The sequence below is a fragment of the Nicotiana tabacum genome, chromosome 2 (genome assembly GCF_000715075.1).
Source record: "Nicotiana tabacum cultivar K326 chromosome 2, ASM71507v2, whole genome shotgun sequence".
Taxonomy (NCBI): Eukaryota; Viridiplantae; Streptophyta; class Magnoliopsida; order Solanales; family Solanaceae; genus Nicotiana; species Nicotiana tabacum.
The window spans coordinates 37,297,165-37,325,029 of record NC_134081.1 but is presented as its reverse complement, the minus strand read 5'-3'; the positions used below and the strand labels follow the sequence as shown (position 1 = coordinate 37,325,029).

Sequence of the window (27,865 nt, the reverse complement as noted above, 5' to 3'; positions counted from 1 at the left end):
TCTTAACCTAACAACACAGTACTAATTTTGTGTTTTTTAGATCCTTAACTTCTTATAACATATTATGTTGAACTTTTACGCTTGTTAGATTTCCAAGTATTTTATACTGTTTGTGTTTATTATTGTTCCTAAACAAATATTGAAAAGAATCAAAACTATACTTTAAAAGAAGTTAAAATATATCAAATCAAGTCATGATGTTCAATCTATGATGAACAGGAGATAAATAGGACGAAAAGTTAGAAAAAAAAATGACAGAGATAACGACAATGAAGAAAAAGTATAGTGCTTAATCAAACTCCACCATAGTGTGCAAAATTTTGACTTGTTAAAGTTCAAACACCAATAGATTGCTCAAGAGTTCACACAGAGAATTTGGAACTACCCAACACAAAATGCTAGATTTTAAGATCAGAGTAATCTATTCAGAGGCATGGCATAAATTCTTTTGGACTTGGATAGCATAGCTCAAATTCTATCAACTACCTCAAAAGTTGAACCTTACAAAGAGGGGAAAACAGCAAAAATGGCGTAAGGACAAATCCTAACAAATAGTTAAAATAAAATACTAATCTATCTCTCGTATGAATAACTTTAAACAGGGAAGATCAACGGCAAATCTTTACATCCTTGTTTTTCCACCTAATTATATGTGAACACCATGGCCATTACTGTGGCAATAAGCAGACACCATTGGAGAAAAATGTCTGCTTGCCTGTCTACATATTTAACTGCATGAAACAGTAGAAAGCTGTCGGCTAAGTTGTAATGCTTAAGAATGTTCCATGGTAGTGTTGGGTAGTTCGAAATATCTTGCAAAAGATTTTGAAAAATTTAAAGGGATTTTTGAATAAATATTTCAACACTTTTATGAAAACAAACTCCAGCTCAGGCTGGTTAGGATTTTGAAGAACGGTACCAGATGATGATCAAGAAAGATTAAGGCATCTTTACCATCTTAGCTCATTTGTATCTTGAAGCTGCTAACTCGAAGAGCTAACCATCTCAATTCTCAGATGACATGATCAAAGCAACCATGGAAGCTCCCTGACCAAACAAGCAGAATATCATTTTAATTATATAAAACCAAAATCTCCAGCGTAGATAGATATTATCACTTGAGATACCGAAGGTTACAAAAGTAAACACACTGCAAGGTGTTAGATATGAAAAGAATCAGCCCAAGAAAGAAAAGAATGGGCACACAAACACACACACACACACACACACAGAGAGAGAGAGAGCGCACTTACAATTCGCTGTAGGAAGGGTATGTCAACCCACAAATGTTGTGTCACAGTCACCACCATTGGCATAAGTGACAGACAACGAAATCAAGAGCTATCCAAAGGAAAAATTATATTTACTGCTCTACGAAGGCATCACTACTTTGGACGATATGATCAAAAAGGAGATTGACACAATGGACAAGTTGACTTGTGAGAAGTGGAGAACCACTTGTAGAGGCAGGCTGAATGGAACTTGTGTTTGCAGGTTTTGCAAGCTAGCCGTGGGAGGCTATGGTTTGAAGTGTGGAGGACACTGTAACATATAGGGCACTCCTCAACACCTTCAAATTCCTTATCAAAATTGCTCTTCCATGTGCGAATTGCTTCAGCTAAAGCACCATTCTGCATTGTAAGAAAAATAATGCTTCAGCCCAACCCCCCAAGAACTCATTGAAAATTATTTAAATGCTGAACAGGTCATTCAAGAAACATAACAGCCACTAAACAGTTAATTTACAACAAAGATGGTAAAATACCAATACCTGAAAATCGGGACATTGTACACCTTAGTACAAATAAAACTGAAGACTGACATTATAAATTGAAAAGGTATGCCTCAGAAGGAAACACATGCATGATCAAAGAGTAGATTAAATGTAACAGCTACATATACCAAGGCGATAAATTTGAATATAGCAGATGAGAGATTGACGGATTACAATAGTGGGCAGACACAGGAAATAATCGGGATAGAATGGGAGAATGATGCACAGATCAGAAGTAAGTCAGTGGGAGACACCTGATTACGAAGAAATGACATCATTGACATTAACCACTTTCTCTGCTTAATCTCACTAATGCCAAGGCTCTTGGTACAATCTACATCCACAGACCTCAGTGGGTAAGATGCCGGAAGACGAATTACTAGGTCCATTCCTGTTTCGTCTTTCGTGTAAGTGGCCACCACTTCATTAGCAGATTTGCTTACGATGACCGAGAAATTCTCATCAGAAAAATTGGCTTTTTTTATCTGCATTTTGATGAAGGTTAGTGAGGAATTTTATGTCACAAAGAGCAAAAAACTGACTGAGATTACAAATAAAGCTTATGCTGCAAAAGTTAAGCGTACAAATAAAAGCAAATATAGATACTTAATGTTCATCCGGATTGGATTATCTTAACATTTAAGCAGCCAGTCAATCTTCCACTTGGTTAGCAAGCGTCAGGAAACTAAAAAGAAATGCATGACTAGCACTTCAAATGAAATGATTCATATTCAGGAAAGCCCCTGGAATTTCCTTTATTCTAATAACTCAAAATTTCATTCTTGCTCTAGACACTATTCACAATAATCTTAAATCTTCTCGTCAATTTCATCACTAGAGCCCAGATGGGTACAACGGACAATTTCATTTCTTGAAAACTTTATATCATCCACGAAAATGAAAAGCAAAATTTCAGAGTGATGAATTCATTTCAATAAATGTTCAAGTATCAGAGTGCTTAAGGATTCACATCATTCATACCTGGGAGAGTTCATTCATAATCAGAGGGGGGCTACAATATGCTCTAGTGAAAAATTCAATGGCAGATGAAGTAGAACGGTCACGTATCTCACTAAACCACCCTCGAACATAAGCTGGAAGAATACAAAGCATGAGGCCAAAAATTGCACCAGCAAGTGAAGCAATGTTTTCTGGTCTGACAGGCCAAAGCGATTCCAAGCAAAATAACACAGAACTAGAAGTGATGGCATGAGTTGCAGATTTCGCTGCTTCTGACACTGAAGCTGGAAGTTCTGAATCCTTCTTTTTCAAGCTTGATGGTACACAAAATTCTAAAGGAATGTGCTGGAAAAGACAATCTAATACTGTTGAAGTAGCAAACTCTTGAATGTACTGAACCATTCTCTCCCTCAGGGATGATGAAGATGGTAGTGACACTAGATGTGAAAGTAACAAAGACCAAGCTAGAAAGACCTTTATCTGCCAAATTTAAAGACATTTAGCAAACAAAAGTGGTTTGTTGATGCTTCTCCATTAGCTTTGAAAAAGAAACAGAGAGAGGCTCAAAAAGGAAAAAAGGGAAAAAACCAACCCTTTCAAATGCAAGTAAGTCCATTTCAAGAGCTTCAAATGGTAGTTTTTCCAGCAGGGAAGAAACTTCTTCCCTAAGATGAAGACTTTCTTCAGTAGAACCGTCAGTGTCCTGGTTGTTGTAAGCATCTCCATCAGAGGAACTTGTCTTGTCGACAGTGTGCAAAGCTAAGTGAGACACAGGTTCAGTTGAAAGAATAACATAAGCAGCACATCTTAGGGAAGGAAGTGTCAAGGCAGAAAATAGCATTGCATACAAGGAGCTAACAGGCCCTTTACTTAGGCCCCAAATTTCAACTGATTTTACCGCCTTCTCTCTTGCAATTGAAGAGGACTCAACAATAAGTGATGCCACCAAGTCCCAGAACTTACAATGACCAAGGATAGATGATGCTACAATTGAGGAAGCTTCACTACAATAAGAACTTGCCATAGCCTGCGTAGCAGCAGTAGAAAAGAACAACCGAAGAACACCTTCTATAATTCGGTCTTTGGCCATCTCCCATCTGTCACTCTTCAAGGGATCAGAAACATCAGCAAGCTCTTTTTCTTCAAGACCACTTATGTTGCAAAACAGAGAAAACCCAATTAGAGCATCGCTTGCGAGTTTTATAGGAGTAGAGTCCTTCACTGAAACGGTATCGTTGACCCTCTTCAGCGTAACTTCTAACTGTTCACAACCAGAACCATCTGTCATAACATCATTCACATTCTCAGCAACATCCTCCATCATAATGACTGCTGCTTCAATCCACCACCTAAAACGGTATAAAACAAACTCCCAATCATCCTCACTAAATTCTTCCCAGCAATAAGCAACTGCAACCAGAATCAATTTTGATAACAAAATTTGCACAACCGGCAGCTTGTTTATCACAGATAATGCAGAATTCTTTCTCTGCTTCCGAAATAATTCCAACAGTAGCATTCTCTCAGTAGAGCTGACATATCTTTCTAGCCTTAACTCTTTCCCTCCTTCAATTGGTCGTACAGGATAGCAGGATATGACAAGGTGGAACCAATCTGCCATATCTGAAAATACCAGATTCTATTACACCCAAGACAGGGATAAATGTTATTTTTTTTTTTTTTTGGGGGGGGGGGGGGGGGTTTGTAAAATGGCTTAAGTAAAATGAATTGGAAAATTCAGATATTAGATGCAAGAAAACACAGTAATTGCATTATATCCCACAACAAGGGTAAAGCAAAGGCCACAAAAATAGCTCCCCCTCCAAACCCAACCCCTCCCCCTCCCCCCCAAATGACATATATCTCTGCCACATACCAAGACACTAATTTGATTACTTTATGTAGCTTATATCAGGAGCCTAGTACTCAGCACAAAAAGAAACTTGCAGTTATATCAGCTTATCCTTTAGAAAATTGTAGTACACACTGTAGACAGCAGTAATTTACCTTCTCCCGTTTGCCATGCATTTAAGGGCGGAAAAGACTCAGTTCGCTGGAGCCAGTCCATAATAGCCTCTTGTACTTCACAACATTCAGAAGAAGCAGACTGCATGTTTGCATTCTCTTTGTCAAATGGAAAACTCAGCGGTCGAATGATTACACTCATAACTGAAGGAAATATCCTCAAACAATTTATATTTATTGTTTCACCAATATGGAGTTTATTCCGAAGCAGATAAAAAAGAAATATTGCCTTGTCCTTTCCCCATACATCATCCACAAAAAGTCTAGACAGTAATGATACAACAGCTCTAAGGAAGGGTTCTCCAATACTATCCATATTTGTAACAGGCGGTAAGTTTGAAAGGCTCAGTTCAGTAATTCCCCCATGAATAAGTGCACCATCAAGTAAAATGGTGACAATGGAATCTAACAACTCATCCTCAGGCGTATAGCATTCACTATTCAAATAATCACAGAGATGAGGCAAGAACGAGCACAAGGCACTTCCACCATTCCATTTCCAAGTGCATAAGATTTCAGCTGCTAGCCAGGCACGCGAATAATGACACTGAAGAGTTGTGGTAGGTTGATTACTAGGATCCTCAGTTGAAGATGGAGACACATCAGAAACAGCACCAGCAATAATTTTGTCAAAACCTATCTTGGGAATAAGTCTGTCTATCAGAGCAACAAACCTGGTGTCTCTTGGGGTCTGCAAAGGGTGAAGTGTACACACAGAATATTCTGAGATCTCATAATACAGATTTTATGTTGAATGCATAATACAATGTAACTCACCTTGAAAAAGATCAAAATAATGCTACAGAAAATGTTACAAAACTAAATAGTTGAACGAGAAAGTAAACAGGAATATCTATCAGTTACAAGACCTCACTGTAATTCCCTCTTTCCCAGCAAGCTAGACATAGAAGTGAATAGAAAAATTGGTGCACGAGATCATCCCAAACTGCTTAATAAAAAATACTTAAGCGGGAAGAACACTCACATCAGTTGAAGCACTCTCAGTTTTCACCACGGCTGCTCGTTTCCCATCTTTCATATCTGGTGCAACCCAAGCAGGCCAAGAATCATCCTGGCTTAGGAATCTGTCTAACAGCTTTTGTTCCCCAAACTGATCAGGGCAGAGACATTCAAGAAGCTCAAGGACCCAGTGACAGCATAACGATGCAACTTTGGCAGCATCCAAATTTCTATCCTTGAGCACAGCAATCCTCACAGACTGGACCAAGATACTCTCCAGGCTCTTTCGACTATCTATGTTGATACTAAATAGGAACTGATTTTCAATTTTGCGATCGAGAGAATGCACTAGTTCACAAGAGGCCAACCTCGTCTTAATTTTTTCCGCTGATTCTTCACCAAACTTATCATTGAAGAAAGTAGCCATGCTGCACTCCCACTTAATCACAAAAATTACAGCTAAGATTCGTGAAACGAGCTCAATTTCATGATTCAAACATTTCAACGCACAAAAACCACCATCAAGCACTTGTAAAGCAAAGTTAACCATCTGATTCACATCAGTAGAAGGTTCAAATCCCAGCTCAGTGTTTTTGTCTCTGATAAGTATCACGGAACACGTTTCCTTGACCCATATGAAGGGAGAATCCATTATGAAAACTGTCAACTTCTTAAGAACCTCCTCGAGTACTAGTACTAATGTACTTTGGGACAGAAAGTTTGTTTCATCATCTCCTGCTATGCCACCCAGAACAGCACTGCAACGGAACAACAAAGCAGCCCAAAATAAGACAATAATAACAAAAAATTAGGTTTACAGAGTGTTTAGTGCTACTAACTCTAGTCTTGAGCAAATGAAACAACACCTCCTTACCACCGAAGCCTTAACATTGAGATGGGAAAACAAAAACAGAAAGGCTATAATCATAGGTAATGAGATAGAGAAGATAACCATGTAGTCATCCTAGGGAAAAAAGTCTCTAAACTTAAAATGACTGTTCCTGTATCCCATATTGGTTGAGGAAATGGATTGTACTTTCCTTATATGGTAGTGGACATCCTTAGCTGACAATAGCCTCTGGATTTGTGTTAACCCAAAATCTATTCCTTATCGCAGTATCAGAGTCACTCATTCCTATTCTCGACGTATCCAATGTTGGGCCCCCATGTTGTATTATTCATGCTTCAGATATCCAATCTTTGGCATGCGGAGGGTGTTGGTGCCACATTGGCCTAAGTTGCTCAAAGTCGAGTGCAGGTATCCGATATTGGTGCGAATCTAAAGGTAGGATCCTTCATGATCTAAATTTTAAGATTCGGGGATACGGATGCTCGGATTCAGCTAAATATAATTCAATATCTAAAAATAAAGTTTTGAAAATATGTCTAAATTACGAGACATTAAGTGGAAAACATACAAGGAACTTTGAAAAGGAGAAAATATTGATCAAGAGAAGAATCTGAGGAGATAAAAAGACAAGGACTGACATAGTTCGGGATCGAATCTCAACCTTAACTTTATTGTTTCCTTATAAAAAGAAAAAGAACTAACATAGAAAATTCTTTATACAAGTTATTGCATTTTTTTCAATTTCACCCTAACTTTTGTTTTGATTTCAGAAACTATTGTATTTGTCTCGAATTTCTCCGCTGATTTTGGTCAAAGTACCCCAAATCTATTGACCCTATACAGATCCGATACCCATGTCGTGTCAACACAGGTGCAGCATCGAAAGTGAAGAGTCCGAGCAACTTAGGTTTTGGCCAATCATCAGCTAATGAGCTATCTTTGGAATTGAGTTAGGCTCAATATCCATTTTACTTATCAAGGAGAATCCAAAGATTTGATCTGTAGCATAACATTTTGCCTAGATTCAGGATTCAAAAACCTTTGTTAGATAGTTATTATATATAGTGTCCTACATCGGAAAGTAAATGTCTACTTCTATGTAAACAATATTTATAAATAGGTCTATTGTAAGACACTTTAGTTAATATCTATCAATATAATTTCCCGTGTCATTATTTCTCACATGGTATCAGAGCAACCATGAGAGATTCATCGCTGTGCAATAACTACCAGCAATTTCGAGAAGAAGAAATTAGTTAACCGGAAAAAATTTCAGCTACCGCAGGTCTGTACGCGAGAAAGTTCTTATCCGTCGGTGTGGTGCAAAAACCAACACCACCACGAGGTAGATCAGCTTCCAGCGACTAAAAATTTCTCTGGCAGAATCCATCTCACGCACCCTCACGCGCCGGCAAGAAATGTTTCGACGAGACTCTGACTCACGCGTTCGTGAGGCACTTTCCGGTCGGTTTTTAACAAAATTTCTTCAAGACAGTTTATTCGTCCAGTGATTCCAAGCATACCCATACTATTTTCTTTTTACTCCGATCACTTCGCAATTTTGTCAGCAGCTACAGTGATTTTTTCGATAGCTACAATGTTTCCTTTACCAGTTTCAGCGAGTTACAATTGATTGTTTCTATTATTTGGTGATAATTTGCTTGACCTCTTCAATCCAACGTCTTTGGGATTTGATATTTTTGGTTCTAACAACACGGGTTATGGAAGTTCAAGCGTTATGATTACTTCGGAACCCTTAAAGGAAAGTTCAAACTACTTAGCTTGGGCTTCCCAGTTGAGATGTAGTGCAAGGGTCAAGGTGTTCAAGACCGGTTAATCAAAAAGGCTAGTGGGGGAGATGAGAAGGTCAAAGCACTTATGTCATTTAGTTTGGTAAAAAGCTCGCACTTTATACACTAATGACATATCTCGTTTCTATGATGCGATATCGCGAATGACAAGTTTGAAGAAACAAGAATTGGATATGTTTACTTACTTGGGACAAATACAGGTAGTCATAGAGAAATTTGAGAAATTGATGCCAATTTATGCTAGTGTGAAAGCAACAAGAGCAACGACAGAAGATGTTACTAGTTCTTACACTCGCTGGACTTCCTAGTGACCTTGATTCAGTATGCGGCTAGATTTTGGCTAACCTGACTGTCCCTACAGTTGTTGAATTGTTCTCTCGATTGCTTTGCCTTGCTGCACTGCCCAGTCACACAATGATCTCATCACAAACAGTTGACTCCTCTGTTCTCGCATCCCAAACAATGAAAAATCGGGCACTCTAACTATGGATAATATACGAGGAGATCGTTTTGGAAGGTCTCAACCCAAGTGTTCTTATTATTATAATAAGCTTGGACACGCCTATGAGGTGTGTTACACTTTGCATGGTCGACTACCTAAAAATGCTCATGTTGCTCAAACAGAGACTACAGGTAATCAGAGGTTTTCTTTATCTGAAGGGGAATATAATGAGTTCCCTCAGTGTCGAGCAAGTAAGCAGACACCTCCACAACTAGCCTTTGTTGCTCTGTTGATAATTTCTTTGCTTGTCTTTCCCAATCTACTACTCTTAGACAGTGGGTTATGGACTAAGGTGCCACTTATCATATTTCTGGTAATAGGTCACTTTTGTTAAATACTGTTTATTCACAATCCCTTCCCAACGTTACTTTAGCCAATAAAGTCCAATCAAAAGCAAAAGGAGTTGGACAAGCTAATCCTTATCCTCTATCACTTTAGATTTTGTTCTTTTTTTGATAAGGATACTTTAGATTTTGTTCTTTACGTCCCTGACTGTCCTTTTAATCTTGCATCTGTTAGTCGATTGACTCGTGCCTTGCATTGTCGTACATATTTTATTGATGACTTTTTTGTTATGCAGGACAGACGGTTAGCACAAGGGGTGAATCACAAGGCATTTACTACCTTGACTCACTCTATCCCTTCACAGCATGTCTAGTAATAGATCCTCCAAACCTAATTCACAAACATTTAGGACATCCGAGTTTATCCAAGCTTCAAAAGATGGTGCCTAGTTTGTCTAGTTTGTATACATTAGATTGTGAGCCGTGTCAACTTGCGAAACATACCCGAGCAACCTTTCCGCATAGTGTTGAGAGTCGTGTAGAGTGTATTTTTTCTTTAGTTCATTCTGATATACGGGGTCCTAATAGAGTCAGTTCAACCTTAGGATTTTGTGATTTTGTTAGTTTCATTTATGATTACTCAAGATGTACTTGAATTTTCCTAATGAAAGATTATTCTGAGTTGTTTTCTGTATTCTAGAGTTTTTGTGCTGAAATAAAAAAAAATAGTTTGGCGTTTCTATTCGCATTTTTCGCGTACTTATCCTCTCAAATTCAGCAGTTTATGACTTCTTAAGGAATTACTCATTAGACATCTTGTCTGTATACCCTTCAGCAGAATGGGGTAACTGAGAGAAAGAATAGGCACCTCATTGAGACTGCTCGCACACTTCTCATTGATTCTTATGTTACACAACATTTTTGGGGCGATGCAGTTCTCACGGCTTGTTATTTGATTAATTGGATGTCTTCATCTTCCATCCAGAGTTAGATTTCGCATTCAGTTGACTCCTCTGTTCTCGCATCCCAGACAGTGAAAAATCGGGCATCTCTAACTATGGATAATAGACCATGAGGTCATTTTGGAAAGTCTCGACCCAAGTATTCTTATTGTAATAAGCTTGGACACCAATGAGGTGTGTTACTCTTTGCATGGTCGATCACCTAAAAATGCTCATGTTGCTCAAATAGAAACTGCAGATAACCAGAGGTTTTCTTTATCTGAACGGGAATATAATAAGCTCTTTCATTATTGAGCAAGTAAACAAACACCTCCACAAGTAGCCTCTGTTGCTCAGACTCATACTTTTGTTGCTGATAATTTCTTTGCTTGTGTTTCCAAATCTACTACTATTGGACCGTGGGTTATGGACTAAGGTACCTCTGATCATATTTCTAGTACTAGGTCACTTTTATTAAATATGGTTTATTCACAGTCTCTTCCCAACGTGCCTTTAGCCAATTGAGCCCAATCAAAAGCAAAAGGAGTTGGACAAGCTAATCTTTATCCTCTGTCACTTTAGATCTTGTTCTTTACGTCCCTGTCTATCTTTTAAATCTTGCATATGTTAGTCGATTGACTCGTCCCCTCCATTGTCGTACATATTTTATGGATGACTCTTTTGTTATACAGGACAGCAGTACGGGACAAACGATTGGCACAGGGGGTGAATCACAAGGCCTTTACTACCTTGACTCACTCAATCCCTCCACAGCATGTCCAGTTATAGATTCTTTAAACCTAATTCACAAACATTTAGGACATCCGAGTTTATCCAAGCTTCAAAAGATGGTGCCTAGTTTGTCTAGTTTATATACATTAGATTGTGAGCCGTGTCAACTTGCAAAACATACCCGAACAACCTTTCCGCATAGTGTTGAGAGTCATGTAGAGTATATTTTTTCTTTAGTTCATTCTGATATACGGGGTCCTAGTAGAGTCAGTTCAACCTTAAGATTTTGTTATTTGTTAGTTTCATTGATGATTACTCAAGATGTACTTGAATTTTCCTAATGAAAGATTATGCCTTAGAATACTTATCCTCTCAAATTCAGCAGTTTATGACTTCTTAAGGAATTATTCATCAGACATCTTGTCCGTATACCTTTCAGCAGAATCGGGTAACTGAGAGAAAGAATAGGCACCTCATTTGGACTGCTTGCACACTTCTCATTGATTCCTATGTTCCACAACGTTTTTGGGGAAATTCAATTCTCACGGCTTGTTATTTGATTAATCGGATGCCTTCATCTTCTATCCAGAGTCAGATTTCGCATTGAGTATTGTTTCTCAATCACCTTTATACTCTTCTCCCCTCGTGTTTTTGGGTTCATAACTTAGATCTCGGAAAAGATAAATTAGCTCCTCGTGCTCTCAAGTATGTCTTCCTTGGTTATTTTCGAGTTCAAAAGGGATATCGTTGCTACTCACCATATTTTTGTAGGTACCTTATGTCAGCTGATGTCATACTTTTTTAGTCTTTGACCTTATTTTACCTCTTCTGACCACCTTAATATATCTGAGGTCTTACCTGTACCGACTCTTGAGGAGTTTACTACAGCTCCTCCTGGGTCCTCAACCACAAGTCTTACCCATACCGACCGTTGAGGAATCTAGTGTTGCTCCTCATAGATCCCCAGCCACAGGAATACCACTCTTAACTTATCGTCATCATTCGCGTCCAACATCATGCCTAGCGGATTCACGTCATGCACCTAACCGTGCTCCTACTGCAAACTTGTCTCCTCCTAATCTACTGATTGCACTTCGTAAAGGTATGCGGTCACACTTAATGCTAATCCACATTATGTCGATGCCATCACTCTATAATTCTTTTGTATCTTCTTTGTCCTTTGTTTCCATCCCTAAGTATACAGGTGAAGCACTGTCTGTCTCATCCAGGATGGCAACAGGTTATGATTGACGAGATGTTTGCTTTCCATGTGAGTGGTACTTGGTAACTTGTTCCTCTTCCTTCAGGTAAATCTTCTATTGGTTGTCGTTGGGTTTATGCAGTCAAAGTTGGTCGGATGGCCAAATTGACCGGCTTAAGGCCCGCCTTGTTGCCAAAGGGTATACTCAAATATTTGGGCTTGATTATAGTGATACTTTCTTTCCCGTGGCTAAAATGGCATCAGATCATCTCTTTCTATCCATGGTTGTTGTTCGCTATTGGTCTCTCTATCAGTTGGACATTAAGAACGTTTTTCTTCGGTGATCTTACAGATACAGTTTATATGGAACAATCACCTGGTTTTGTTGCTCAAAGAGAGTCTAGTGGCCTTGTATGTCGATTGCGTCGGTCACTATATGGTCTAATATAGTCTCCTCGAGCCTGCTTTCAGTACCGTTATTCAGGAGATTGGCATGTATCGTAGTAAAGCTAATCACTCTGTGTTTTATCGGCGTTCTGGTTCAAATATGTGTATTTATTTGGTGGTTTATGCTGATGATATCATTATCAGCGGCAATGACCAAGATGGTATCACCAAATTGAAGCAACATTTCTTTCAACACTTCCAGACTAAGGAATCCAGCTCAAGTATTGTTATTTCACAACGGAAGTATGTCTGAATTCTTCGATATATAAAATTAGCCCGAGGCAAAGTATCGAGGCCATGAGCAAATCGATGGATACACAGACGTCGATTGGGCAGGATCACCTTCTGATAGACGTTCTACGTCAGAATATTGTATTTTAGTAGGAGGTATTTTGGTACAAGAAACAGAATGTAGTTGCTCGGTCTAGTGCAGAAACAGAATAACGAGCAATGGTTATGGCAATATGTGAGCTAATTTGGATCAACAGCTGCTCAAGGAATTGAAATTTGGAGAAATCAGTCAAATGGAAATGGTGTGTGAGAATCAAGCTGCTTTTTATATTGCGGCAAATCCGGTGTTCCATGAGAGGACTAAACCATTGAGATTGACTGTCAGAGATATTATTACAAAGTTTGTGAGGTCAAATAATCAGCTTGCAAATATTTTCACCAAGTCCCTCACTGGTTCTCGTATTAGTTACATCTGTAACAATCTCGGTACATACAATTTATATGCACTGGCTTGAGGGGGAGTGTTAGATAGTTATTATGTATAGTATCCCACGTCGGAAAATAGATGTCTAGTTCTATGTAAACAATGTATATAAATTGGTCTATTGTAAGACACTTTAGTTAATATATATCAATATAATTTCCCGTGTCATTATTTCTCACACTTTATATAAGGACTATAATCAGATCAAATTTCATTGGTACGACGTGTGTATATATAATGTTCCCGGAGGGAACCCTTAGCAGCTCAGCCTAAGAGTGTAACTCCAATAAGACTCCCACAATGTCCAAATAGTCCATCAGCCACAGACTACCATCACTTCGAACATCGAGCTAAATAAGTCTAGAAAAATAACAAAGAGAACTTTAAAAAAGGGGCAGCCGGAGACTACGGCACTTAATTGTTGGCACCAATTTTATAAAAGCTGCAACATAGCGTGGCTACCAGTTATTAATTTTGGGTGAGTATGCTTACCTATGCTTAAGTCAATATACGTGGAAGATTCCTGAGCCCGTGTCTATCCTGTGAGGTAACACTAACATACACCCATTGATAGAAGTTGGCTCTTGCCTAGCTAAAAGAAAGCAAACAGCATATCTTGACTGGACCTAGAATACACTTTTCAACTGTAAAACGAATTTTAACTACATTAATAGTTTATCATCTTGCAACAGAACCACTGTTGTGAGAGAGATGTACGGCCCCTCATTCTCTTCAAGGTTTTAGCGATGGCTTTGATCAGCAAGCATCTAGCTAGACATATATGCTAGACACATTAAAATCACTTCAAGGTTACAACTGCAGTAACTTCGTCGGAACTAATGCCTTTTTTTACATGTTTCTACGCACTTAAACATCAAATATCACTATTTTGGAAGGCCATCAAAGAATATTCTGGTGTCAACAATTAACAAAAGCTTTTAGTTGCAGTATTAGATTTACCCCATTCAGAAGAGCAGATTGAGATTTACTCTATACAATTTTGAGATAGGAGACAATTACCAAGGATTTAAGGCAAAAGATAACAACTCCTAGTTCAATAAGACCCTTAACAGTTCAAATGATTTTAAAATATAAGTGTGATGGAAATGACTAGATCCACAACATCCCCCTCCACCAGTGAAAATCCTCAAGCCTAATAAATGAGATACTTAACTCTCTGGTCAGAATACTGCTTTAATATGGTGGGAGTCATCGTTTCAAATCCAATAGCAGGTAAAACTTATTAGATGCCAAAGTTAGGCAAACAGTAAAATGCAACCATTGTAACACTAGAGAATGTACACTTCCATGTAGAAGAGTTAGATCAAGATGCGCGTAAGGAAAATATTTCAGGAATTTGTTACTTACCGCATATATGAAACACTAGAAGTTTCAAAAGGTGGAAAAGCTCGAGCAACAGAAATGGCAGTAGAATCCAAAAGTTGATGATGCCAACGGGCTGCATAGGGAACTTGGAAAGTGCCTCTAATGCTAGTTTGTTCTCTTGCTTTCTCAACAAGCATAGCCAACAGAGACAGGCAATCAGAGTCCACAACCCGGTTTCCGGATTTCAGTTCTTCCAAATTTGTTGCATGTGTAACAATGCTAGCCCACTGTTCTGCAAAGCATTCATCATCAAGTAACGAAAGCAAGAGATCAAGTCGCATGCTAGTAGTGGGACTGTTAGCCTGCAAGCACCAGGGAATAAAGATTTCCTTGAAGACGTGCAAGAATTGTTTTGCTTCAGGTTCAATGCAAAAGATCTCTTGAATTATCTTCCGCGGACCAAATATAGAGATAGCAGCCACCATAAATCTCACTGCATTAGGGGGATCCTAAAATTGACAACAACTAATATGAGAGAATAAAAGTAAAACTGAAAGAATTTGATAAAATAGAGAAAGCAGCCACAGTAATGCTCACTGCATTAAGGGAATCCTAGAGTTTTCTTTTGCTAAAGAGGGGATCCCTTACAACCAACATAAGAGAATGAAAGTGAAATGGAAAGCAATTGGTTAAAGACAAAAAGGAATAATCAAAGCAACTTTTGCCTTTTTGGCAGGCCACCTGCGGAAGAATTTTCTTTACCTATTCCCAGAGGAGCAAATATAAATGCATCTAAATTCAATGACCAGATGGAAATGGTGAAACCACAAAAGAATCAAATGCAGATAAGATGAATTTGGGCTAACATTATTCAGGTAACTCAGTAGTGAAACATAAAGAAGCCAAGTTTCTACAGCTATAGGAGTTTTCGGACTTCCCTTGAAAGCAAATTAATTTCTAAAATAGTGTTTCAAAGAAGGCTAAGCTCTGAATATTAACTAATATAAGTAGTCAGCAAGGCTTTGAAAGCTTATGGAGACAAATTCCTCAAAGTCCAAAATTGAATAGACAGAAAAGTAATGTTAGAAACAGGCTTGTCGAACATATCCAAATTTCCCTTTTCAAAATGTGGGGATATTACTAATCATCTATTTTTGGATGGGTATTGATACAACAAGTTCTCACTTGCTCGGACATGAATACAGATCAAAATGTCTAGACTTCTGGTTCGTAATTCAGGGTCAAAACTCTGAGACACTATCACAAAATCTGAAAACCATAGACAAAGCTCCAAATGTCACCATTTACTTTAATTCATTACAAAAGTTAATCAATAGCTTAAATGAATTTGGATATACCATGACCTGCATCATAACATTCTCAGAAGAGATTAACTCGGGAAAAAAGGAAAAAAAAAAGTAAAAAAGACACCCATAGTCCACAAGAAGGCAGTAAAAGGAAAGATGGAATACCAGCGGACACAGAGAAAATGCTATATGCAGGATTCTTCATTGCTCCTCATAGGCAAAAAGTTTTTTTCTTATATAATCCTTAAGCACAGAGTCAAATATAAGTAAAAAAGAATTATGATGTGCATATGTTCCACAATTTGATTTTATTCGTGTTGACAATTCAGTTTTCAAATTTGGAAGTGAGTCGTTGAAGTTGACAGATCCAAATGTGAACTTGAGAAAAGAAAAGCTCTTGGTAACATATTCCTAGAAGTCCAGAAAATGATTGTATAAGAGTTAATTTTCTGATGTTTCAAAAAATATATGTCTCCACAGATGGTAGAGTGGGAATTATTATGAAGCACAAAATTACACTGGCGAAACTTAGAGGCTACAAGCATAAGCCAAAGCATGAGATCCTGTTTCAATTATGTTGGCACGTTCTACTTCAACAACCTATAACATGTCTGAAAATCACAGGCCGTGTGAAGTAAATTTTCAAAAGATGTTTCAGTTAGCAGTCCCATTCCATTATAGTACGCACCAAGACTCTCTATCTCTCTCTCCCTCCCTCTCTCTCTCTCCATTTCTTTGGTGGTGGTCGGGGGTGGGGGTGGGGGTGGGGGGGCGAGGCAGCCATGGTTTAGAGCCCAAATTATTTTCTATCATAAAACCATGACCAAAAGACTACATTACTAAGGAATAACTTACGAGTGTCTTAATCAAAGGGAATGACTTTGACAACGTTGGTCCCGCCAAATAAACTAGAGGCCAAGTTTCACCTTTCCTTACTGCTTGTTAAAACCATGACCAAAAGACTACATTACTAAGGAATAACTTACGAGTGTCTTAATCAAAGGGAATGACTTTGACAACGTTGGTCCCACCAAATAAACTAGAGGCCAAGTTTCACCCTTCCTTACTGCTTGTTGATTCACTACTGACAAGAACTCAGTCACCCCTTCTCCATTCTCAACAGAACTGTCTGTTTGTTGAAATACACCCGAGCAGGTCTGTTGAAATGCTGAACAGAATTGCAAAAGCAAGTCAGCTTCCAGAAAAGAAAAGTCCGAAAGGATTTCAACAATGCATTTGCCAAGATCTTGCACATAACCCTCTGGAATTTTGACATTAAGTTGTCTTGATCCCTGATGAGAAGGTTGAACGCCATCATCAGAAGAATCCATAGAAGAGAAGACCCTTTCCTGGTTCTTTGAGCTGACAGAGAACAGGTATTCCTGCCACAGCAGCTTTAAGAGGATCTGATCTGTAAGTGTCCGCTGAAATCTGTGGGAATTTGCTGCATCAGAAAACCTGGAAGAGAAGCCCAAAATCAGACGAAGATGTACATATCTGAGCCCAGAAACTAAAAGAGACAAATCTCAACATAACGATAAAAAGCTGAGAGGCCACAGAAGTTCAAAGGGAAAAGTTCAGTGGACTCTTCACCTATCCATGTTTTTCAAGCAAAATAGAAAACCTTCTCTCATCGCTCTAAAGAAGGCAAGACGATCTAGATGTAATGAATAACTCAAGCTTCTTCCTGCCCACAAATTCTGAAAGAATTCAAGAAGAAACTTCTCTGCTTCAACTGCTTGTGCAGGTAGAACATCCAAGAATAATAACAGAGCAGGATATGATACTTGCTGGGATCCAAAACAACCATTTCGAAGAAAATGCCAGAACCTACTTAAAGCAGATTTTTTAATTTTCAAGATACTCCAACTCTCTGGAAATTTTTCAGAAAACAGTAAGATCACATCCCACATTGATGAATGGCAAGAGGGATCCTTTTCATGGAAAGCTCCAAGTATTGCATCCGCGAGATGTGTAATGTCTGTTTCTTTAATAGCATGAGGAATATTTTTTATGAAACTTCTCATGACCGAATAAGTGGATGAGCGAATAGCGGGGCTCTGAGACTTCAGAAATCCCAGAAATAACTTATGAGCAGATAGCAAGTTCTCAGCACAAGACACAGCAATGGCCTTGGCTTTAGAAGCACGCTTTGACTCAGCTACAGAAACAGACCGTTCAGGTTGTGCGCTGACCACAACATCAAGAAGGGTGGCCAATGCCAACAGTGATGAAGAAATAACCTGGAATCAATTAAAGTAAAAGAAAGAAAAGATCAAGACCAATGGGGATGAAAAAAATTGTAATAGTCAAATGTGAGAAGCGGGAAGAAGTCTAAAATCTTTTGATAAGTAAGCAATTTTTCTACATCTAACAGCACCAAGGAGGTGCTAATATATACAGTGCAAAAATTCAGGTACCCAATAAATATTAAAAGGAGGCAAGGAAATCAGGCAAAGGTGTATTTTCCTTCTCATCAAGGTGCAACGGTTTTGAGATATTTCACCAAATAGTCAACATCACTACCATTGAAGTTTATATCATATTCTTCTTATAAGGGTTTTCTCTGCACATACATATAATCTATGTATCAATCTTCTACACCCTCCTCAAATCTGTATATAATGTGTATATGTTCCTATTCTCAAACATCAAACAGTAAAACACAGTAGAATCCGATGCAAGTTCACAGCAAATCAGTGTTCTGTTAGGTATTGACCAAATAAGTAGAGATTGAGCTGCTTATAACCTAAGTTGCGCGGACTCTTCATTTTTTATGCCAAACCCGTCTGCATCGGGATACGTTTGGGATTCGGTCAACCAACTTCGAATACTTTGACCAGGGTCCATGGACAAATTTTTGTGTGTGTGTGTGGTCGATGAATTTGGGTGGAAATTGAGATTTTGAATTCTCAAAATTAAAAATAAAACAGATTTAAGACATGGGAAATGGCATACCTTCAATATTATAGTCCTTGTGTCTCATATTCTGCTTCGATATACATGTAAATTTTTCACATAATATCTCTCAAAATTTAGAATATTTTTATAGCTCTATTTTTATAATTTTGAATTTTCTTAGCCGTATCCCAGCACTCGTATCCATACCTAGATCCGCACCCCCGAATTATAAAATTTAGATTTTGCCGAATCCGACTCTCGGATCCGTACCCGAGTCCGAGCAACATAGCTTATAACCCACACAACTCTTGACATGACTCTGAGCTCAATTGATATCAAATGAAGCTTTAGCCTGATCTAAGATCTGCATGCATAGCCATTATCCGATCATGTGTACCAGAAAAGCCAATTATGGAATTTAAATGACTTCTTCCACAACATTTCCTCACTTCATAATGCCCCTATAGCTGATTTTTTTGATGCTCAAGGATGGAATGTATTTCCAATAAGGAACTTAAATGATTGGGAGATTGCAAGATTTTGTTCTCCGTTACAGTCCCTTAGCACCACTGTCTTGGATCAACACAAGGATGATTCTATTATATGGAGGTACCATTCAGGTGGAATCTTCTCGGCTAAGTCTTGTTACATGTCACTGACTTCTTCCAACACTGATCTTTGGCCTTGGAGGAAGATTTGGCACAACAAAGCACCCTTGAACGTATCTTGTTTTTTCCTGGCTTGTGGCTAAGGAAGCATGCCTAACCCAAACAATTTTTCAGAAAAAAGGAATGCAATTATGTAGCAGGTGTCTCCTCTGTGAAAAGAACCCTGAAGATACTCATCATCTTTTCATATACTGCAAGATCTCTTATCAGACTTGGAGCATGTTTTTTGCCATTTCGAGCATGTCCTGGACAATGCCTCACTTCATTCTGGATTTCTTACATTGCTGGAGAAGAGATGGTCTCAATAGGAAGACACACAAGCTTTGGAACACTATTCCCATGGTCTTTCGGTGGACAATTCGGAACGAAAGAAGCATAGAGTTTTTGAAGGCAAATTTAGCAACATACATAGCCTTAAATACAAATATATTTCTTTGCTAGCTTTTTGATGCAGCATGACCTATGTAAATGACGCAGACTCCATGTTAGATATGATTGAGGCTTTGCACACTTCGTAATTTTTAACGCACTGTCTTAGTGCTGTTATATCATCATTACTTATCCAAAAAAGAAAAGAACAACTCTAGAGTTGTTACAATGAAACATATAACGACCTATGTTCTAAAACTGATCCGTATTCTTCTCCACCACCAATCCGTATCCACATATATTTTTAGCTTATGTGTGGAAAGTCTTCCTTTCTTTCTTAAATTTATGTGTCCGGTCAAACACTGTCACATAAGATGCGACAGAAGGACTGTATTATTCTCTTGTACATTGAAATTAGTATTACACTAACTCATAATATTTCAATTGGTACTCCGAAGAACGTGAGAAACTACGCAATGCTCTAATACTTTGGTTCATGCCATACCAAAGAATTCAACCTGAAAAAGCAGGAATGTTGTGCTGTTGGGAAGCTTTTAGAAGCACAATCTTATGCTGGTGATAAGAACTGGAAAAAGTTGTTTTTACTGAAGCACTTTGAAGGTTCCAGGCAAGAAATTAATCTACTGAAACCTTTCATTTTTAAATGCCTTCCTCGTGATGAACGCTAATCGAAATATATGCAGCTTTTACGCTTCATTATACATGATTGATAGAGAATTTGCAGGAAGCAAGAAGCCAATTCAATCAACATTCATGCAGCTGATCATAACAGGAAAAACGATAATACAATCATGATATTACCTGCATGTGCATCTCTTCCAGTTCATCTGATGCCACACTCTTATCTGACATGCTCTGGGGAGTAAGCTTCAGATTTTCCTCAATGTACTTGAATATCTCTGATGTGTATAACATCAAGACATCTAGTCTCTTCTCTGGTGCTGGAAAAGCAGCCTGTTAATATTTACACAGATGAACCGTGAGGCATAGGATGAAGACTGAAACAGCTGACATTGTGCTTTATTTCGTTATATATTAACAGACAACTGAGTCAAGAAGTTACATCAACAAAACAGAACCAAAAAACGAATAGCATCTCCTTGATCTTTCAGATCATGCCTCAGATCCTTTCTGTGCTTTAAACCAAAACATGTGGATACTCTCAGATATACAATCTTTGCTGAATAAGTTTATCCATGACCAACAGCTAAAAATCCACATGGGATTGATTATAAGTTCCAAAGATCACTTAAAATGTTGTTGGATACCAAAGGTATAGATTACAGCACCTATCCATTCAGAAGAAGATTCGAACAGTGCATAAACAAAGTAGGTACCTCCGACATATCTATTTTCTATGCCATGATAAGCAAAGCAGAGCTGGTCAAACATAAACCAAGTCTAATTAATACAACTTAAAGACAAAACTATTACATGAAATTCATGTATTCATTCCACTTCACTGCACCGATACACTATCATGTTGATCCTCAATTGCATTTTGGTATCTAGCACTTCCAATTAAGAAAGTTTATTCTGTATCCTCACGTTGCACGTGAGAGTACCATGCAATTAGTTAGTAAATCTACAATGAGGTTACTGTCTGAGAAACACACGAACCTGCAATGATCTTTTTGCAGCCAGGGAAACTTCATAGACAGAATCAAACTGGGAAAACCACCATGGTCCCATCAAAGACTTCAGATAAGGAACTAAGTCTCTTCTGCAAAAAGAGGAGAAGAAAAAGGACCATGAAAATCACCTAAAGTAAGGACATGAAACAACAAAAATTTGGAAGCTATAGATGGTATTCAAAAGCTACAAATATGATCTGCGACAAAAGATTGAGAAAACTACTCATCCGTTTCAAACTAAATGGACTGATTTGAGTTGGGGCAGTTTAAAACCATAACTATGCTAGAGGTTGCAGCAAACAGCAAATTTCCAAGTTATGAATCAAGTTTCAACTACTTAAGAAGAAAGAGTTATTATTATCATGGGTATTTTTAGATAGTTATGTACATGATATGAATTAGTCCTAGTCCCACGTAGAATAGGAGTATGAAATGTATTGTATAATAGGGCTCATTGTATTATAATTAAACAGAATATCAATAATAAATTTTTCTCCCGTGCATTCTCACATGGTATCAGAGCATTCGTGAGAGATTTATCGCTGTGCATAAATTCCAGCGACTACGGGAAGAAAATATCAGTCAACCGGAAGTCTTTTTCCGGAAAACACAGGTCTGCCGCAAGTAAAAAGCCACTTTTCGTCAGTGTTGTGCAAAAACCAACACCACCACGAAGTAAATCGGCCTCCGGTGATCAACCCATAAAAAATCTCCGGCAGAAGACCGTCCACGCGCTGCCACATGCCACCGGAAGAAAATTTTCCTGCGAAGTTCCGACGTCACGCGCCGGCACGTGGGGCACCTTCCGGCCATTTTTTGGCGACGACTCTTCAGGACAAATTGTTCCCCTTACAATTCCGAGCCTACCCATCCAATTTAAATCAAATTCCGACCACTTTCGTATTAGAAGCCTTTGACCCACAATCCGTTAGATCCCATGCATTGAATCCAATCCAGATAGTTTCTTTACCGGATTATATTGAGTTCGTTCAGTACAAAGCATGTAAACAGACGTTTTCTAACAGATAGTAGTATGACTTGTGTCTCCCAATTTTCAACCTCTGAGTCTTGGGTCATTGATTCAGGTGCATCTGATCATATTTCTGGTAACAAATCTCTTTCACTACTATTTCATGTTCTCAATCTCTCCCAGCAGTCACAATGGCCAACGGGTTTCAAACCATGGCAACTGGAATAGGTCAAGCAAGTCCACTTCCTTCCTTACCTTTAGATTCAATTCTTTATGTTCCTGGTAACCTTTTTAATCTCATAGTCGTTAGTCGCTTAGCCAAATCACTTAAATGCTCTGTTTTATTTCTTGATGACCTTGTTTTTATACAGGAACGCAGTACAGGGCGGATCATTGGTATCGGGCGTGAATCAGATGGACTTTATTACCTTATCCTTGTAAAATCACATGGACTCACATCTTGTCTTCCTTCAACAACTTGTTCTGTCACTGATTCACCCGATTTATTACATAAACGGTTGGAATATCCCAGTTTGTCAAAACTTCAGAAAATGGTACCTGGTTTATCTCACTTGTCCACTCTAGAGTGTGAGTCAAGTCAGCTCGGTAAGCATACCCGCTCCCATTTCCCTCAGCGCCTTGATAATCGAGCAGAGTCACCTTTTACTTTAGTCCATTCAGATGTTTGGGGTCCTAGTCGGGTCAGTTCTACCTTGGGATTCCGCTACTTTGTCAGTTTCATTGATGATTATTCAAGGTGCACTTGGATATTTTTGAAGAAAAATCGATCTGAGTTGTTTTCTATTTTCCAGACCTTCTACGCTGAAATTCAAAATCAATTTGGGGTTTCTATCCGCACATTTCGTAATGATAATGCCCTAGAGTATTTGTCTTCCCCATTTCGGCAGTTTATGAACTCTCATGGGATTATTCATCAAACATCTTGTCTGTACATATCCCAACAAAATGGGGTAGCTGAAAGAAAGAATAGACATCTTATTGAAACTGCTCGTACCCTACTCATACAATCTCATGTTCCGTTGCGTTTTTTAGGGGATGCAGTTCTTACATCTTGCTATCTTATTAATCTTATGCCATCTTCAGCTATCCAGAATCAAGTTCCATTCTCTGTTTTGTTTCCCCACTTACCTTTGTTCTCTCTTCCACCTCGTGTCTTTGGGAGCACGTGTTTTATTCATAACCTTACTCCAGGAAAAGCTAAGTTAGCTTCTCGTGCTCTTAAGTGCGTATTTTTGGGTTACTCGAGAACGGAAGTGGATCCTTATGTCTGTTGATGTTACTTTCTTTGAAACTCAATCATACTTCACAGGTCCAGGTAATCACTTAGATATTTCTGAGGTGCTATCAGTTCCATCTTTTGGAGATTCAGTCACTATCTCCCATTCAGCTTCACCACCTACAGCTCCAGCTCCAGCTCCACCACCTATAGCTCCAGTTCCACCACATATAGCTCTAATCCCACCGCCTAGTCCAGATTCAACCTTCTACACTCCACCACTCCTGACTTATCATCGTCGCCCGCGCCCAGCATCAGGCCCAGCTGATTCACGTCCTACACCTGACCCTGCTAATACTGCGGACTTGTCTCCTCTTAGTCAACCGATTGCACTCCAGAAAGGTATACGGTCAACACTTAATCCTAATCCCCACTATGTCGGTTTAAGTTACCATCGTCTGTCATCACCCCATTGTGCATTTGTATCATCTTTATCCTTTGTTTCCATCCCTAAGTCTACAGGTGAAGCACTGTCTCATCCAGGGTGGCGACAGGCTATGATTGACGAGATGTCTGCTTTACATACGAGTGGTACTTGGGAACTTGTTTCTCTTCCTTCAAGTAAATCGATTGTTGGTTGTCGTTGGGTGTATGCAGTCAAAGTTGGTCCAGATGGCCAGGTTGATCGACTTAAGGCTCGTCTTGTTGCCAAAGGGTATACTCAGATATTTGGGCTCGATTACAGTGATACTTTCTCTCTCGTGGCTAAAATAGCATCAGTCCGCCTTTTTCCATCCATGGCTATTGTTCGCCATTGGCCTTTGTATCAGTTAAACATTAAGAATGCTTTTCTTCACAGTGACCTTGAGAATAAGGTTTATATAGAGCAACCACTTGATTTTGTTGCTCAGGGGGAGTCTAGTGGCCTTGTATGTCGGTTGCGTTGGTCCCTCTATGGTCTAAAGTAGTCTCCTCGAGCCTGGTTTGGTAAGTTCAGCACAATTATTCAGGATTTTGGCATGACTCGTAGTGAAGCTGATCACTCTGTGTTTTATCGGCATTCTGCTTCAAATCTCAGTATTTATCTGGTGGTTTATGTTGATGATATTGTTATTACCGGCAATGATCAGAATGGTATTACTAAGTAGAAGCAACATCTCTTTCAGCACTTCCAGACTAAGGATCTGGGTAGATTAAAGTATTTTCTAGATATTGAGGTCGCTCAGTCTAGCTCAGGTATTGTTATCTCACAAAGGAAGTATGTCTTGGACATTCTTGAGGAGACAGGAATGAAAGGCTGTAGACCTGTTGACACTCCTAAGGATCCAAATTCTATACTTCTATCAGGACAGAGGAAGCCGCTTAGCGATCCTGCAAGATATAAGCGACCGGTTGATAAATTAAATTACCTCATAGTGACAAGACCTGACATTTCCTTTCCAGTGAGTGTGGTAAGTCAATTCCTGGATTCTCCCTGTGATAGTCATTGGGCAGGATTGTTGGTAAGTCGAAGCCATGAGCAAATTGTGGTAACTCGAGGCCATGAGCAAATTGTTAGGTACTCAGATGCTGACTGGGCAGGATCACCTTCTGATAGACGTTCTACGTCCAGATATTGTGTTTTAGTAGGAGGTAATTTGGTGTATTGGAAGAGCAAGAAACATAATGTAGTTGCTTGGTCTAGTACAAAAGCAGAATATCGAGCAATGGTTGTGGGCCTGTGGCAACATGTGAGATAGTTTGGATCAAACATTTGCTTAATGAGTTGAAATTTGGTGAGGTTAGCAAGATGGAACTTGTGTGTGATAACCAAGTTGCCCTTCATATTGCATCAAATCCGTTGTTTCATGAAAGAACTAAATACATTGAGATTGATTGTCACTTCGTCAGAAAAAGATACTCTCAGGAGATATTGCTACAAAGTTTGTGAAGTAGAATTATCAGCTTGCAGATATTTTCACCAAGTCCCTTACTGGTCCTCGTATAAGTTACATATGTAACAAGCTCGGTACATATGATTTGTATGCACCAGCTTGATGGGGAGTGTTAGATAGTTATGTACATAATATGAATTAGTCCTAGTCCCACATAGAATAAGAGTATGATATGTATTGTATAAATAGAGTTCATTGTATTATAACTAAACCACCTAATCATTAAATGATTTAGGGGTCAATTTTTACGAAAATGCAAGTGCCTGTCAACATATTCCTTAACTACCGCATCACTGGCAGCAGGTTGCAATTTAATCTATAGAAGCTAACAAGGAGCTCAACAAAACAAGTTTTCATTTAAATGAAGGAAAATTTGTGTGTGTGTGTGTTGGGGGGGGGGGGGGGCTATAGACACGTCATCAGGGCCAATTTAGTTTGAAGAATGATGTCCATGTAGCAGAAGCAAGATAATAACTATATCTAGTTATGATTTAAATAAGATAAGTACATACCCAACAATGGCAACAAGGTTTGTCATGGTGTCATGAGTTGCTCGTCGAACCTCTCTGCTGTAATCCAGTAGCAACTTCTTGTATTCAAATGCCTATCAGGAAGAGCAGGGGAGTAAGAACCACTTAAGAGACTGATAACTAGTAATTCTTCCACCCAAACCTAGTAAATTTAGAAACACTCCATAGTTACAACAATCCAACACTCAAATGTAAATTGTGTCATTAAAGGCTCGCCTGAACGCTTAAACTTAAAGCTAGGTAAGATGCAAGTTAGGTGCTCCACCTCGTTCGACAATTCAGAGTCGGCACCAAGGCAATACAGCATGCACCGGAGCGCTCATGGACTCATTTTTCTTTGAAAGCAGCAGTATACGATCGAGCATATCTAGAAATTTTCATTTTTTTGAAGACCCTGTCTAGAAATTTAAATTGTTTTCATCTGAAACAGAAACTTAAAACGATTGTTGAACTTAGTTGACCTGATTCTTATTTCAAATAATCACTTCAATAGGGAACTTTCTTTAAAAGGAGGCCAAAATCATTTTCCACCAATGGCAAAATATGCAAGATAAGATATAGCACGGCCAATTGACTAGACATTGTACTATTAGGGTATTGGCCAGCAACTAGGAAAGAGAAGTGAGCATACCCACTGTGGGATTGTTGGTATTATATCCTTTGCAGTCTTTTGTTGGAATAACTGAGATAGAGATGCCAATGCTTTCAGCTGTTAGAAAAGAGAGGAATTTTAATGAGCTTTGAAAAATTAAAGCATCACCGAACTACAGGCAAGTCCAACAATGAAACAAAAAAATTAGATGAATAATGAATATGAAGATTGCTTCCTAATTCACATCTCTCAAGGAACCAATATTGTCCAAACTGCATTCTAACAATTGAATAAGAAACGAAATTACTTTAGTGGTAGGGTCCTTTCTGGCAAGCCTCTTCAAGTGTTGTGCCACTTCACTGTCAATATCCTACAAACAAATATGCCATCACAATTAAGAGTGGAAACACTATCACTTTTTTTCACTTAAAAAAAAAGGTAGCCCTTGTGGGTCAGCCTTATCATATGAATAAGCGGCAATTAATCACTCAAATTCAGATAAACCATCAATTAGGACGCTTTTGAATTTTGTTAAGAAAAAATAAAGCTCGTAAATTACAGAATCTAATGCCCATTAATATAGTTTAAAATTCTAACAATGAAAAATACCAAAACGCATATAATTTAAGTTAAATTAGAGTGTACCAAGAAAGGGGGAGAATCTTCAGCTGACAAAGAAGAGTCAACACGGGAAGTGCCCATATAGCCTCCGAATCCCACAGGGGTAGAACCTTGGGGCAGTAACGAAGCAGCAAGACTGCAATCAAACCCAAATAATACAAATATTAAGAAAATAAGGGAACGGAGAGAATGAAAAAGGAAGAAAGAGGGGACCTGCTGCTAGAGGGACGAGACTTGCTTCTAGCTCCATCTCCTTTCGGTCTCCCCATTATTCTTCTACCTTCTTTGGGTCATACGTTAATTAATTGAGGGAACGCCGATCACAGAGCTCAGAACGAGGGACTGCGCCTCTTTTGGGCCGTACTTCACTATATATGTTCGTCGTCTCAAACAGGGAAATACTATTTTGGTCACCGCCTTTTCCCTATGTAGGTGTTTTGCCCCTCCCAATCCAATATCAATATTTTCTTTCGCTCTCCATTTATTTATTTGTCTGATTTCCTCTTCAAATTAACGACTATTTCTGAAAACTTTTTGGAAATAGCACCCAACC

At 38.7% G+C, this 27,865-nt stretch overlaps 1 protein-coding gene across 2 annotated transcripts; it reads right to left on the bottom strand.

The window, feature by feature from the left end:
* Window positions 1-318: 318 nt before the first annotated feature.
* LOC107796960 (E3 ubiquitin-protein ligase listerin-like) lies at window positions 319-27,865 on the bottom strand. Of its 2 annotated transcripts, XM_075232542.1 has the most exons (18): window positions 27,526-27,865; window positions 27,337-27,448; window positions 26,999-27,061; window positions 26,731-26,808; window positions 26,082-26,173; window positions 21,415-21,517; window positions 20,596-20,748; window positions 17,429-18,078; window positions 16,822-17,293; window positions 14,571-15,037; window positions 5,745-6,477; window positions 4,742-5,450; window positions 3,327-4,357; window positions 2,756-3,214; window positions 2,029-2,259; window positions 1,254-1,631; window positions 955-1,047; window positions 319-731 (listed from the first exon to the last, which is right to left on the bottom strand). In XM_075232542.1, the coding sequence occupies exons 1-16, from the start codon at window positions 27,579-27,581 to the stop codon at window positions 1,404-1,406; spliced, it is 5,637 nt and encodes a 1,878-aa protein (XP_075088643.1). In that variant the 5' UTR covers window positions 27,582-27,865; the 3' UTR covers window positions 319-731; window positions 955-1,047; window positions 1,254-1,403. The 2 variants fall into 2 exon arrangements, with proteins under 2 accessions (XP_075088643.1, XP_075088640.1); XM_075232539.1 differs by having other exon boundaries at window positions 319-1,047; window positions 27,526-27,807.

Bases quoted from the DNA above. Each gene is read 5' to 3' on its own strand.
- LOC107796960 (XM_075232542.1), bottom strand. From the start codon at position 27,581: ATGGGGAGACCGAAAGGAGATGGAGCTAGAAGCAAGTCTCGTCCCTCT. The intron at 18,079-20,595 runs GTAATATCATGA...AATTGATTCCAG, and splicing joins TGGAAGAGATGCACATGCAG to GTTATTTCTTCATCACTGTT. The intron at 5,451-5,744 runs GTGAGTGTTCTT...CACCCTTTGCAG, and splicing joins CTGAGAGTGCTTCAACTGAT to ACCCCAAGAGACACCAGGTT.